Genomic DNA, 13886 nt, shown 5'->3' on the forward strand with positions numbered 1-13886 from the left:
TCACCACCCAGGGTGTTTTCACAGCATTCTGTTTTAGGAAATTGGCCATTGGATGCTACACGTCAGAAAAATCCCTCCTGCGGGCACCTGAGTCTCCCAGCATATGTCGGCTTTCTTCCCTGGGTCTGGGGAGCCGGAACAGTTCAGCTTTGTTGATGGTCGTTTTCATGCCACAGACTTTTAATGCTGTTGAAAGGGCACATTGCACATAGACTGCATGTATTTTTCTGCCCCTTATTAAGACCCCCCAGTTCTTGGCATGGAAACCTGCTGGCATGTACATGGATCCAAGCAGGAAGTCATGAGCTTGTTTCACCAGGAGTCAGAAAGTCTCTTTAGTCTCTCCTGCTCTTAATCCCCACTGCGTTGCTGCATTCCCATAAAACGAGGAGGCCGTTTCAGTGTGTATTTAAGGCCCCCTTTTCCCTGTGGAAGTCCTCTGAGAGGTCTAGTCCCTGAGAAGAGAGAGGGAAGCATCAGAAATTCAAGGTCAGGTTTAGGGTTTTAGTGTGTCCGTCCTCTCCATGATAGGATCCACTAAACACAAAGCTCTTTTCCTTCTCTTCCAGGATGCTGATCTGGACGCAGAGTTAGAAAACTGCCATCATTACATGCAGTTTGCAGCAGCTGCCTACGGTTGGCCCCTCTACATCTATAGGAACCCGTTCACAGGACTCTGCCGGATCGGGGGGGACTGGTAGGTGGGGACGGTCGGAGGTACCCGTCTGCCTTCTAGACGTGGCTCGCAAGGGTGACTGTGCCGTATCTTCTAAAAAACGTATATTTCTCTATTAAAAAAAAAAAAAAAACTTTCTATTTTGAAATATTTCAAAGACTTGTAAGAATAGTACAAGGGACTCCCACATATTCTTTCTCCAGAGTCACCAGTTATGACTTATTTTTGTCACTCGTGCCATATCACCCTGTGTATATACACTGTTTCCCCTGAACCATTTGAGATTTTGTTGCAGACGTTATCCCCCTTTATCTGTAACTTCTTTAGCATGTATTCCCTAAAGGCCAGGACATTCTCTTTCCTAACCAGAGTGCAATTATAAAATTCAGGAAAGTTACCATTGATCATTAGCTAATTTACAGCTTCTATTCAGATTCTTGTAATTGTCCCAGTAGTGTTCTTTATAGCAGCTTTTCCTTCCATCCAGGATTACACCCTGCATTTAACTGTCATGTCTTAGTCCTCCTCAGTTTGGAACAGTTCCTCAGCTGTCTTTCTCTTCCATGATACTGACATTTCGAAGAATACTGAAGAATACAGCCCAGATATTTGGTGCAGTGTCCCACAATTTGCACTTGTCTGATGGTTTTCTCATGATTAGATTCAAGTGAGGCGTTTTTGGCAGGAATGCTACGTAAGGCATGTTGTGTCCTCCTTAGTAGCCACAGCAGGAGACACAGGATGGCAGTTTGTTCTGTTGCCGGTGATGTTAAAACTGATCACTGGGCTCGGGTGTCTGCCAGGTTTTTCCACATAAGACTTCTCTCTCTTCCCTTTGTAAATAAGTCATCTCTGGGGAGATACTTTGAGACCATTGTAGGATTCTGTTCCTCTTCAGACTTCTATCCAGTAGTTTTAGCATCTGTTGATGATTCTAGTCTGAATTAATGATTACCAGGGTGGTTGCAAAGTGGAGATTGTTCTAAATCCATCGTTTCCTCTACATTAGTTAACATTCTACTGTAAAGAAGAGCTTTTTCTGTCCTACAGTTTATTCTCAGTGTGGATTCAAAGCTTCTTATTTCACTCAGTGGGTTATAATTCATTCCTGTTCATTTAAGGCCCCCCAGGGTGGCTGCTGTGTCCTTTTGGTACGTCCCATCATTTTTTAAGCACTTACTTATTTTTCAGCATAATGAGGTGCTACAGGCTTGTCTTGTACTTTCCCTGGAATAATTTCTCCAAGGCACACTCTTCTTTTAGTGTGGAGAACGGTCCTTAGAAACCAAAATCTGAGCGGTAGGTGGTGTGCCCATGCTTCTGGGCCTTTTTAGTGGACAGGGTTGGAGAAAAGTAGCAATTTCTGTGGTTCAGCCCAGTATACATTTATTGTAAAAGTCATGAGTTTATGTTGATGTCTTTCAATTCCAGTCCCGTGCCATAGAGTCTTCCTTGATTTTTCCCATACTGTGTCAGTCTCTACTTCCTCCCGCAGAGAGAACCCTGGCACCCCACAACGGCCCTCAGAACTCAGAGAATCGTTTCAGAGCTGCTTTACCCCATACTGCTACCAAAGACACATGGATTTCATAGTGTCTGAGATTGTTTCTGTCTTCAGACATAGAGTACTGGGTGCAGTTCTTTTTTTTGTTTGTTTCTTCTTCAGTGTGGTTTTAATATTAATTTGAAGTGGTTTGGTTCATTTGTGTCCGTTGGCATTCCGTTCTAAGGTCTCACCCATCCTTGTTGATAGAATTTATTTTTTGAACGTGTAAAACGTTAACGTGACCCTAGAAGCAAAACTCTGGTACAAGGTACACATAGAAAAATCTTGTATCTTTTGAAGGCCATTATGTGTTAGCCAGGCTGAGTCCTGAGCATTGTAAACTCTAACCCTCCTGTTGGCTGGGGAAACGGACGCTGAGGGTGATTGATGCTCCTTCATGGAGCGCTCGGGTCGGTACGGTAACATTCCTGCCCCCTTTTTGTAGTTGCAGGAGCAGAACAAGCGAATACGAGTTGGTTGGAGGTGATCAGCTCCACTGCCATTTTGGCTCCATCCTGCATACGACGGGCCTGCAGTACAGAGACTTCATCCACATAAGCTTCCATGACCAGGTACCCCAGGGGCAGTGCTCAGTACTTTTCCCATTGTGTTTAGGGTCAGACAGTGCTGCTTCTTCTGGATCCTTGAGTCCTTGGAGATTCTGGTGGAAGTCGTGAATTGTTTCCCCAGAAAAGTGTGCATAGACACACATACACGCCAAGTATTGCACATGACTTTGGGAGTTCTCAGATCCCTTTGAAGCCCACCCATGTCCATGGGTCCAGGTTGGCCCAGGTTTAACATAGATAGAGCAAATCTGTGTTTTTCACACAAGCCTGTCTTTTACGGCAGAACAATGAGTAGAATTTGATATTAAATTCCACACAGATTTCTGGGGTTCAGTCATCTTGTTTCTGGGTCTGAGCTCAATCATGGGGGTGCAGTAGTTTGCACACTTGGTAGGTGTCACTGTCACCTGGGGAACTTGGTAAAACTACAGGAGCCGGGCTCCAGCCTCAGTGGGGTGTCTTAGCACCCTAGGTGTTTCTCATCTGCACCGGAATTTGCGCACCATTGATGTACACCCGTTCTCAACCTTTGTTGCCTGATAGAATAACATGGCGGTGCTTCCAGAACTCTGGAAGCCCGGGCCACAGCTCCAGTCAACTCAGTCAGAATCTCTGGAGATGGGACCCAGGCCTAGAATTTTAAGCTCCCGGGCGATTCCAGGATGCAGACAGTGGGGAACCCTGATGCACTGCTCTCTAGCCCAGTGGCTGCTGAACAGCTGCATTTAGAATCACCTGGGGAGCTTTCAGTAATCCTGGTGCCCAGGCCACGCCAGACCAGTGAAGTCAGATTATCTGGGCCAAGAGTGCTGGCTCAGGATTCTCTCAGTGTTCTCAGTTTAGGGGCCGTCAGCAGGCTCTGTGTTGCCTTTTACTGAGTGGTGATGGAAGAAAGAGCTGATATGTTTGAAGGAAATTTTTCACAGAAGGTTTTTGTCTGTTCTATGAATGCCTTCAGGGAGTCTACATGCAAATTAACTGTGTGAGAATTTCTTGTGGGAACAGAGAAAATGAAATTAGCAGTCTTTTCTGCTTGCTATAGATAAGTATTATTTTCTCCATAAACGAGGGGCCGTCACCCTCATGATTGCTAGCATTTATCGATTGCCCACCACAAGGCAGACGTTTTCCCCTCTCAGTCATCATGCAGCCTTCAGAGTTAGTCATCTTGTAACCTCTTCAAAGATGATACGGGCACATGTGCTTGAGGTCACGCAGCAGGGAGAGACAGAGCTGAGTTTCCAGATGGGTCAGTCCAACTCCAGCATCCTTGTAGTGCGCTCTCAGGACTCTGAAGCCATGAGCCTGGAATGACATACCGTAGCTGGCTGCTTCTAAACGATAGAGGATACTTACACAAGACCAAAACCTTTGTACCCCAGCTTACTGCCAGTTGCTATTGAGTCGATTTCCATTCCTGGTGACCCCATGTGTGTCAGAGTAGAACTGTGCTCCTTAGGGTTTTCAGTGGCTGGCATTTTGGAAGTAGTTTGCCAAGCCTCTCTTCCAAGGTGTCTCTGGGTGGACTTGAACCTCCAGCCTTTCGATAAGTAGTTGAGTGCATTAACTGCTTGTAGCCCCTAGGGTCTATACTCCCCACTAGACTTGTACAGAGTAAGTAACAATGGAAGGGCTCTGACTGGTGAGACCATGCGCGTGATGAGACTGGTCCCTGCCCCAGGAGGTAGCAGGCTAGTGGTGACCTGAAGAGGGTCTCTGGTGAACAGCACTTGCTAGTCCTTGCCTGGAGGGATGACTTGTAGTTGATGACCACAGAACTCCATGTATGCGTTGACGCCCTGGTGACGTCAGATCTTGTTCGCTCTACAACAGCACAGTAGAGGTCAGAGAGAAGCTAAGAGAGAGAACAAGAGGTGCTTTCCTAGATGATGGCGTGTTTTCATTTATGCAGTATTCAAGTCATCATACTCTATAATGAGGCTGAGGGGAGAGAAGTTCACGTGTCCCCTTCTTTCTGTTATGGGTCTCGGGGTTTCGTGGCAGCGATAAGCTGCTGTATCATTAGAGGACCTGGACTGGGCTCGTTCGTATCGTTAGGTGCATGCTCTCGTATTTAGGCCTCATGCCTGTCTCTCTGTCCCTCAGGTGTATGAGCTTCCCTTTCTGGTGGCTCTGGATCACAGGAAAGAATCTGTTGTGGTTGCTGTGAGAGGAACCATGTCTCTCCAGGTAATGGGCTTGCCTGCGGTGTTACACCTGGAGGTGGGGGGTGGGCGCTAGGGGAGACCAGGAGCATGCGTGGTAGTAAAACCGGCAAGCTGCCAATGCCAAGGGGCCCTGTGCCAGAACTGAGAAAAACCATTCTTAAGTAGCAGCATTAGACACAAGGAAGACAAGGGACATACTGGGGATATGAAACGGGAGTGAAGCCAACGTTGTGAAATAGTCCCTTTGTAGAAAAAAATGGACGAAGTTGTCCTTTTAATGGGGAAAATGTCAGAAACGCGGACAGCATCAGGTCTGGCACCCAGCGGAGGAGTCTTAGAGGGACACCTGCTTGCCTGCCTTCCCACCTGACTTCCTTTGGTGTGCCTGGCCAGCCCCTACAGGGTGACCCTACCCTACCCAAAGCCCCACAGTCAGATGGGACAGAAGTCCAGTGCTGCTGGCTAGTCACACAACTGTCTTATCTGCTCCACATGGTTCCTGCCCTGGTCTCCAGCAAGCCCCGTGTGCCTTTTGGGGGACCTCCCTTATTGACCCTTCAGGTCCCTGTGTACTGCTCCCCTCAAGATCCAGCGAGATCCGCCATTATTGATCCCCAGACCCAGCGATGCCTCTGCCTTCCTCATACCAGACTCCTCTTCATTTCCGTGTTGTGCATTTTGGTTTCTTCTTGGTCATTCCTCAGTCTCATTTTCTGGTTCCTATTTCTCTCCTGACCCAGAAATGCAAGGAGACTCCATCACTGGTGCCTTCAACCCTGTCTGCTGTTCAGCCAGTTCTGTGAGGCAGCCTTGCCTGTCCTCAGGGTTGTGGCTCTGCTTCTGGCTGTGGGCTGAGTCTCCTGGCGTGTCTGGGTTTCCCAGAGGCCCCACAGAAACCAAGCTTCACCTTCTGCCAGGACTGCTCTCCCTCGGCCTCCCATTTATAATTCCACCAGTGTCCCTCAGTTGCCCATTGAAGTTGTCTTAGTTTCTCCTCTCTCATTGCCCCGTCCATCGTGTCTGCAGTTCTGCCCTGGCCTTTTGGCCATCTCCTCCTCACTCCTGCTGCCAGGGCCTCAGCTCAGCCCTGTCCTTTCCTGGACCTACCTGAGCCCCTTTTCTAATCTCCTTACCCCAGTCTGTCCTTTAAACTGTCTAGAGCGCTATTGCTAAAACATGGGTCAGATCACATCACTCCTCAGAAACCACCGGCAACTTCCCACCACCTTTAGTCTGAAGTTCAGGCTCCATGTCACAGCTCTGTTGGTGCTGTGTGGCCTGGCCCCACCAGCCACCCGGCTCCCGCTTTGCCACTGGTGCTCACTCTCCCCATCTAACAGCACCTCGTCTCTGTCGTAGATTTCCATTAGCCATTGACCCAGGGCCCCTTGAGGGCAGGAACACACTTTGCTCAGAGCCCTGGCACCTGGGTTTTGGGCTTCTCAGACACTTAGAAACTGTGTGCAGCAAGGGAGGCAGCAAGTGCATTGTGGACGTCCAGACTCTTCCCCACAGTTTAAGCCTGGCCCAGAGCTGGCCATGCATGCGGTGCCTCAGGGTGCTTGGCTGCTGGCTTCTCTCCCAAGTCAGGCGTCACAGGTTCCGTCACTCAGCTCTCTGACCTGGGAGACTCACCTGCTGCTGATCCCAAGAGGGGGTGTTGTGGGGGCAGGCATCCCCAGTTTCAGCTCAGATGGTGACAACCACCCCTGACCCAGAACTCCTGAGTGACAGCCTTTCCCCTCAATGTGTTCTGTTGTAGGACATCCTCACTGATCTGTCTGCCGAGAGTGAGACCATCGACTTAGGCTGCGAGGTGCAGGACTGCGTGGCACACAAGGTAGAGGCCCCAGGGTTGTGGTCTGGAATGTTCCATGAAGGGGAAACTCAGAGGAGCCAGGAGTTTCCAACTCTGAATCTCTCCCGTTAGTGTCAGCTGCTGGCCGCATGCCGGCTTTTATTCTTCCAGTGCTAATTCCCACAGCACCCCCACGGGGTCTCTTGTTGTTTGTTGGGTTTTCAAGAGAAAAACTGAGCTTCAGAGAGATTAACTTCGTTGAGTCCACATGGGAAATAAATGTTAGACTGGACATTTGAGCTCAGATCTGTGGCTCAGAGCACACGCTTTTCCTTCCTCTTAATTCAAGTAATACGTTCTCATGGGGAAAAAAAAAATTAGTACAACAGAAAGTGGTACAGAGGGATTAAGAAGTCCGTGTGTGCCGCCCCCACCTCCTGGCCCTCCTGAGAGGCAGCCGCCGTGAGCGGTTCCTGCATTTGCACCGCAGGTTCTCTGAGATGTAGCAGCACCCAGAGGCTCGGTTTCACTCTTACCGTGCTGGGCGGGGGTCTGTGGGCAGGACCTGTAAGCACTTCCAGAGGAACAGACAGCTGCCTGCCCAGGGTAGTGTGTGCAACATTTGGGGCAGAGTCTGGCATGAGTCACTCCCAAAGATTCGCAGGGGTCACTTCTGAGGAGAAGCTTCAGGAAGTAAGGGGTGGGGGCCAGGACTTTTTCTTTATACGCTTGTGTTTTTTAAAACTAAAACAGGTATAATTCTGTAGTAATTACCTTAAAAAGGAAACGCTTAATTAAAAAAAAAAAAGTGTTCTGGAAAGAGGGTAGCTCCAAGTGATGGAGCCCGTGTCCTGCTTTGATGCTTTTCAAGAACTAGTTAAAATTTAGGAATTTTTTCTGCCACCAGCTAGAAGCGTGATAGCCCCTTTTTTCTTTAACCTGTAGCTGTCTCTTTGTGCCTCAGTTCACAAAAGACTCCGATTTAACTAACATTGGGTGGACATATGTGAAGAAAAACAAAGGAGGTAATTAAACTGTGCTCATGTTGGTGTCAGTGGACACTTGCTGAAGTTATCACAGGGGCACAGCACCCAGCCGGCCACAGCGGTCCTCAGTGTCTAATGTGTGTGGCCACTGCTGCAGTTCTGGTCTTGCAGGTGTTGCCGTAGGTAAAGGCTTCATTTTATGGAGCCACAAGCTGAGGGCTTCAGGCCTGGCTCTGTGGTCAGTCACAGAGCATTCGCTGGGTCTCCCTTATGCACTGGATGTTCACAGTTGCAGGGACTGCTCTGACCTGTGCCTGGAAGGCGGCTGCCTGAGGTAAAGGCCACACATGATCTGTGCTCTACTCTCAGGCCAGGGTTTGACGCTGATGCTGCCCACAGAATTGGAGTCTGAAGCTGTGCGGCTGAAAATCGTCTTGGCGTTTAGTGTTTAACACCTGTGCCAGGAGGCTCGCTGGCAGCAGCTGTAGCCTGTGTTCTGTTTGGCTCGGAGTGCCCAGGCATGCCACATCGGAGGTGCCTAATTGGAGGAAAGTAGAAAGGAAGTTATGGCTTGTCAAGAAATGGCGTCAGAGTGTACCCAGAACACTGAAGCTTTCCTTTTGGCTTCTCTTGTACGATGCCAGGTTCAGCATTCCATTTGCAGAAAGATAGACTTACTGAATCCTAGGGATTTGCAGTGGCTTTAGAGGTTATCCAGAACTGCCCCTCATCTGACAAAGTCTCTTCTGCCCCTTCCTGTTAGAATGGACCCTGCAAAAGGATGAGGACCAGGTCTGTCTTGCAGGGCCCTGGATTTTTTGAAGTTAAGCCAAAATCTGACCTCCCCAGAACTGATGTCTCAGGGTGGTAGTTTTGCCTTTGCAGAAGCAGGAGATGCTTTGTCAGTGTCGTTGATTTAAAACTTTGTTGTAAAGTTGCTTAAAAGGACCAGGCATTTATTATCCAACTCTGATCAGCCATGAGGACTCGGCTGAGGTGAAGTGTAAACACACAGCAACATACATGCAGCTGCAGAAAAAGGCCCCATAATATAACTGTTCTTGATATCATCTTTCCAAATATTTACCGAGCACCTGCTTCATGCCACGTTCTGTCCAAGGTGCCAGGGACACAGCATTGACCTGACTCCATATGGCAGCCAATCCCATGACGCTGATATTCGAAAGTCACAAATAAGTCTATATACACATAGCCCTGTCTTCTGAGTCAGGGTTGAACCTACCTTGTGTGGGATCTAACAGCCACCTTCTCTGTCCGTGTGTTTAGGGAATTTCACAAGCTGCCAGATACGTTTACCGACGACTCATCAACGATGGCATTTTGAGCCAAGCATTCAGCATTGCTCCCGTGAGACTTTATATTTACTTTCATTTTAGTTTGTTTCGTTTTCTCTGTCACCAGCTCTTTCTTATTTTCAACCTCTCCCTTCTGCCGTGTCCTGTAGGAGTACCGGCTTGTCCTTGTGGGGCACAGCCTGGGGGCTGGTGCTGCAGCCCTGCTGGCCCTAATGCTGAAGAGCGCGTACCCACACGTCAGATGCTACGCCTTTTCCCCTCCCCGCGGGCTGCTGAGGTAACTCTGTTTTCATGCATGGAACAAGGTGCCATTTATAAGCCATATGGTCAAGACTCATGTTTTGTTTGTTACTTGGTTATCATTTCCTCTTCCTCAGGAGCAGCTGGTGTGTTGACCCACTGTTTAGTTGTAGAAGAAAGAATGACTGACGTTTCTTAGATCTCTCTGACCATAGCTGTGATTTCCTAGATGATATGGTCTAAAAAAAAAAAAAAATTTTTTTTTTATTTATGGTTTAAGATTTATTTTTTTTGGAGTTCACAAGTACATTTTTCTTTTCGGATTCAGCATACTTAATCCTGGACTGTTCTCTATAAACTTTTGCCCTGATTCCAGAAGTAATTTGTACGTATCATAGACAATTTGGGAAATAATAGACAAGTGGAGAGACCCAAACAGGTCCTCAGGTTGAATTTGGTGGGTTTCTCTTAGCTCTGTTTTAATGTATAGATTTTCCCTCTCCTCCTTTATTTTTCCATCTTTTTTGAAGAGGCCAGGTCATTTGTTCTGGAGAACATGTCACATTCTGGACTTTGCTTATTATATACTCATAGTATCATTTAATGTGTTCCTGTGTCCATGCCCTTGGTCGTTTGTATTTCCTGGAAAATGGCAGTTTTGTGTGCGATTCGATCAGATTCAGGTTGGCTTTTTGGCCCGCCGTGGGTCAGGGTGTGTAATTTCTCCTGCATCTCCTCAGGGGCACATGTTGCTTCCTTCTTTGAGATGTTGGCAGCTACTGATGATTATTTAGATATGTTGTTTTATTAGGAGTTGCAAAAAGGTGATATTCTCTTTCTCCCATTGCTTCTGCGCTTACCAACTGAAGCACTTTTTAAAAAGAATTTCTCTTGATCATTTATTGGTTACCCTGAGATATAGCTCATACAGGAGGAGCAGGATAAAATGGCCGAGTGTTTGATTCACTCCCTTTATTTAACAATGTTCAGAAAAATGAATTGGTATTCTAGCAGTTTCCAGAAGTGGATGTTGTACCCGTACTGCCTTCCAGTCCGTTGCAGTTATCCTTTTGATTTCAGATTGCAAGTCCCATCCAAGTAGGCCTCTCCATTCTTCAGCCACAGCCACAGCTGTCTGAGAGTTTTCTTGCTTTCTGGTACAACACAATGTTCTAGGCCCGAGTTTTATGTCCTGTTGCATATCTGGAGTCAGCCATTTCTCCAAGAAGCATTGGTCACTTTTACTGGGAAAGAGTATGTAGAGACTGTTGGGCACTAGTAGGGGTGCTCATTGCCATAGGGCATGTAGAGACTGTTGGGCACTAGTAGGGGTGCTCATTGCCAGAGGGCTAGTTATGGAAAGCACCAGGAAATACTTTTAATTCCAAAGGGAAAATATATCTTTAGTTCATATTGTTACTTCAAATTTAAACTAAAGATCAGGATTTTTACTTAAAGTATTTAATTGTATTCTTGTGTTTACTGAAATTGTTTTTTCTCTGATGCTAGAAATCTTGGTGCCTGTCAACATTAATCTAATTACTTATTTGCATTTGTCTATCAATCAACCATAGTTTCAGAAGGGCAATACCAGTATTAAATCTAACATTGGTTATTAGTTGCCATCCTGTCGATTCTGACTCATGGTGACCCCATGTGTGCTGAATGGAATTGCTCCATAGAGTTTTCAAGGCTGTGACCTCTCAGAAGCAGATCGCCAGACCTGTTTTCTGAGGTGCCTTTGGGTGGATTTGAACTGCCGACGTGTTAACTAGTAGTGGAGCACGTAACAGTTGGAGATTCCTTTGCAGTTTGTTTTGCTCTTAGGTATATTCCTACTAGGGATAAAAATACAGTCTTAATTACTGTTATTTTAAAGTCATTTAAGATAATTCTTTGTTTAGTTAATTCACTGAGTTTCATATGGCTTTTGATTTTAGGGAATGCTTCTGTTGTTGTTTGGATTTAACTTTGTTTTATAATTCTGCAAACCTTTAACATAGTTCCAAAGACAGTTTGAAAGGTACACTGAGAGAGATCTAGTTTCCGTTCCTCTTCCCTCAGTAATGTCCTTTCTCTCTCCAGGAGTAGCCATTTCTATGTCTCTGTATTTTTTACTTTTTATTATTTTCCCATACTACATATGCGCACGTATGTATGTGTATTTGTATTTTTCTCCCTTTCTTAGATAAAAGGTAGCCTAGGGTATATGCTGCTCTGCATCTTGTGACTTTAACGGTACTTCCTGGACACGAGCCCACGGCGGTAGAGATCATCTTCCTTCTTTTTACATCTGCAAAGGACCCCTCGCTACGGGCTGAGCCCCGGCTTATGACTTCACTGCATTTCCCTGAGGGTGAACATTTCGGGTATTTTGCAGTAACTGCAGACAGTGCTGCAGTGAACAGCCTTCTGCATGGCTTTTTTGTGCGTCTTTGAGGGGGAGATTCCTGGAAGCTGAATTGCTAGGCCAAGGACAAGTGCCTGGTTCGGTCTGCCGTCTTGACTGGTTTGAGACTGGCTCTGGCCCATCTCAGCTGAATGTATCTCGTGGCTCTGGTAGAACATGGCCGTGAATTGCTCTACAGAAGCCTTTCATCTTTATTTCTCTTCACCTGTGGAGGACAGAGAAGAGAGTGGACTTGTAGGAGAACTAGCCTCTCAATCACCTGGCAGAAGGTCTTTAATTCCTTTGAAGCTCTCTGTGGGCAACATAATCATAAAACTAACTTTTCTTTCCTTTTTCTGAAATTTCAGCAAATCCCTTTATGAATACTCCAAGAGCTTCATTGTGTCACTTGTCCTTGGGAAGGACGTGATCCCCAGGTATGTCTGCAGGGTGGTGGTCTGTGTGGTGGGAATTTGAAAACACTGGGTCCACTGAAAGTACTGAGCCTCAGTCTCACCTGACTTTTTCTGAACAGGTTAAGTGTAACCAATTTGGAAGATTTAAAGAAGAGAATCTTGCGAGTGATTGCTCACTGTAACAAGCCTAAGGTAACTCGGGTGTCCTTTGACGAGGGCCTGCAGGAGCTGTGGCCTCCATGAGACTGTGTGGAGTGGAAGAGAATTTTCTTCATTCATAGCCTCAGAGCCAGGGCAGTTGATGCTGTTGGTTCATTTCTCCTTCCACCCTCCGCACCATTGTCTAATGTTCTATAGGTGATGCCTAAGAAAGGGATGTGGCTAAAACAAGCATGTGAAATACCCCAATCAGATTTGCTTCCTGTCCGATTTCTTAGTCCTGTCTTGTGTCGTACAGTATTCTCATGCCCTTGGTGATACTGGCCCAAAGCAAAGCAAACAGGGCTGCCAAATGTAGGTTTAAGAGGTTCTGCTATTCTATACTGAGGATTACGCAGTCACTAAAAATGGTGACATATATTTGTATTCCATGATGTACTGAAAAGTTAAAAAATAATAAAAACAAACTTAATGATTATTAGAGATACGATCCAAGGCGGGGGAAGGAAACACGGGATGTATATGGGTTTTGATGAAAATTTGGAGAAATGTACACAAAACGTGGTCTTATTGGCTAATGGAATTAGAGATGATTTTCAGTTCTTTAACCCCTTTGTTTCCTGAAATTTTGTGGGTTTGTTGCTAATCACACAAAAAATTCAAGTAAAATTTCTCCTTAATAATTAGAAAAACATTTTAACTTAATATCTAATGTCTTTATGGGAAGAGTCAAACTGCTTTGCAGCATTGCCTGAAAAGAAGGGTACTTCCTCCTCAAAAAAATGCATGATATGGTTTTTAAATATTGCTACAAGTGGGATAGAGTCCCTGGGTGATGCAAGTGGTTCACACGCTTGGCTGCTAATTAACCAAAAGGTTGGAGGTTCCAATCCACCCAGAGGTGCCCAATCTACTTCCAAAAAATCAGCCACTGAAAACTCTATGGAGCTGTTCTACCCTGACACACGTGGGTCGCCACAAGTCGGAACTGACTCAACGGCCACTGACTACTGGTTACAAGTGTGATGGCTTCATTGTCCAGGAGACACCAAAGTTTGGACCCCTTCAGCCTTACCCTCACCAAGCCCATAGTTTAAAGTATGCCCAGGCATTCAAGATGTTGGTGGCTCCCTGGGTGTGACAGGGAGCAGCCCCCTCAGGGCTTGGCGGTGGTGATACTGAGAGCCATTCAGAGAGTAACAAGCCTTCTGCCTCTTTGGGTTTTGCCCACAGTACAAGATCTTGCTGCACGGGTGCTGGTATGAGCTGTTTGGAGGGGACCCTGATAACTTCCCAACAGAGCTGGATGGGGGCAACCAGGAGGACCTGACGCAACCTCTCCTCGGGGAGCAAAGTCTGCTGATGCACTGGTCCCCAGCCTACAGCTGCTCCGATGACTCCCCACTGCACTCCCCATCCAAGTATCCTCCTCTCTACCCCCCCGGCAGGATCATCCACCTGGAGGAAGAGGGCCCTTCAGGCAGGTGAGTGCCGATGCCCCCTGACAGACTCGGGGGCTGACTTGGCTCCATCTACTCCACACCAGCCCAAAACCCAAGCCTTGAAAGAAAACACAGGAGGGAGTGAGGCTTTGTTCACTGATGTTTCACCGTTACCTTCCAG

General features: G+C 46.8%; 1 protein-coding gene across 5 annotated transcripts in view; it reads left to right on the plus strand.

Annotated features, from left to right (window-relative positions):
- DAGLB (diacylglycerol lipase beta) overlaps window positions 1-13886 on the plus strand; it is a 37493-nt gene that overhangs the window by 15949 nt on the left and 7658 nt on the right. For all 5 annotated transcript variants that reach the window (XR_010323710.1, XM_064296016.1, XM_003416610.4 and 2 more), the window contains 9 exons: window positions 570-697; window positions 2668-2794; window positions 4898-4981; window positions 6722-6799; window positions 9031-9111; window positions 9209-9336; window positions 12057-12125; window positions 12224-12296; window positions 13497-13747. Coding sequence is in view for 4 of the 5 variants with exons in the window: in XM_064296016.1 (XP_064152086.1) it covers window positions 570-697; window positions 2668-2794; window positions 4898-4981; window positions 6722-6799; window positions 9031-9111; window positions 9209-9336; window positions 12057-12125; window positions 12224-12296; window positions 13497-13747 (1019 nt within the window). In the remaining variant the exon portion in view is untranslated. The remainder of the gene's footprint in view (window positions 1-569; window positions 698-2667; window positions 2795-4897; window positions 4982-6721; window positions 6800-9030; window positions 9112-9208; window positions 9337-12056; window positions 12126-12223; window positions 12297-13496; window positions 13748-13886) is intronic.

Source organism: Loxodonta africana, chromosome 12 (assembly GCF_030014295.1).
Source record: "Loxodonta africana isolate mLoxAfr1 chromosome 12, mLoxAfr1.hap2, whole genome shotgun sequence".
NCBI lineage: Eukaryota > Metazoa > Chordata > Mammalia > Proboscidea > Elephantidae > Loxodonta > Loxodonta africana.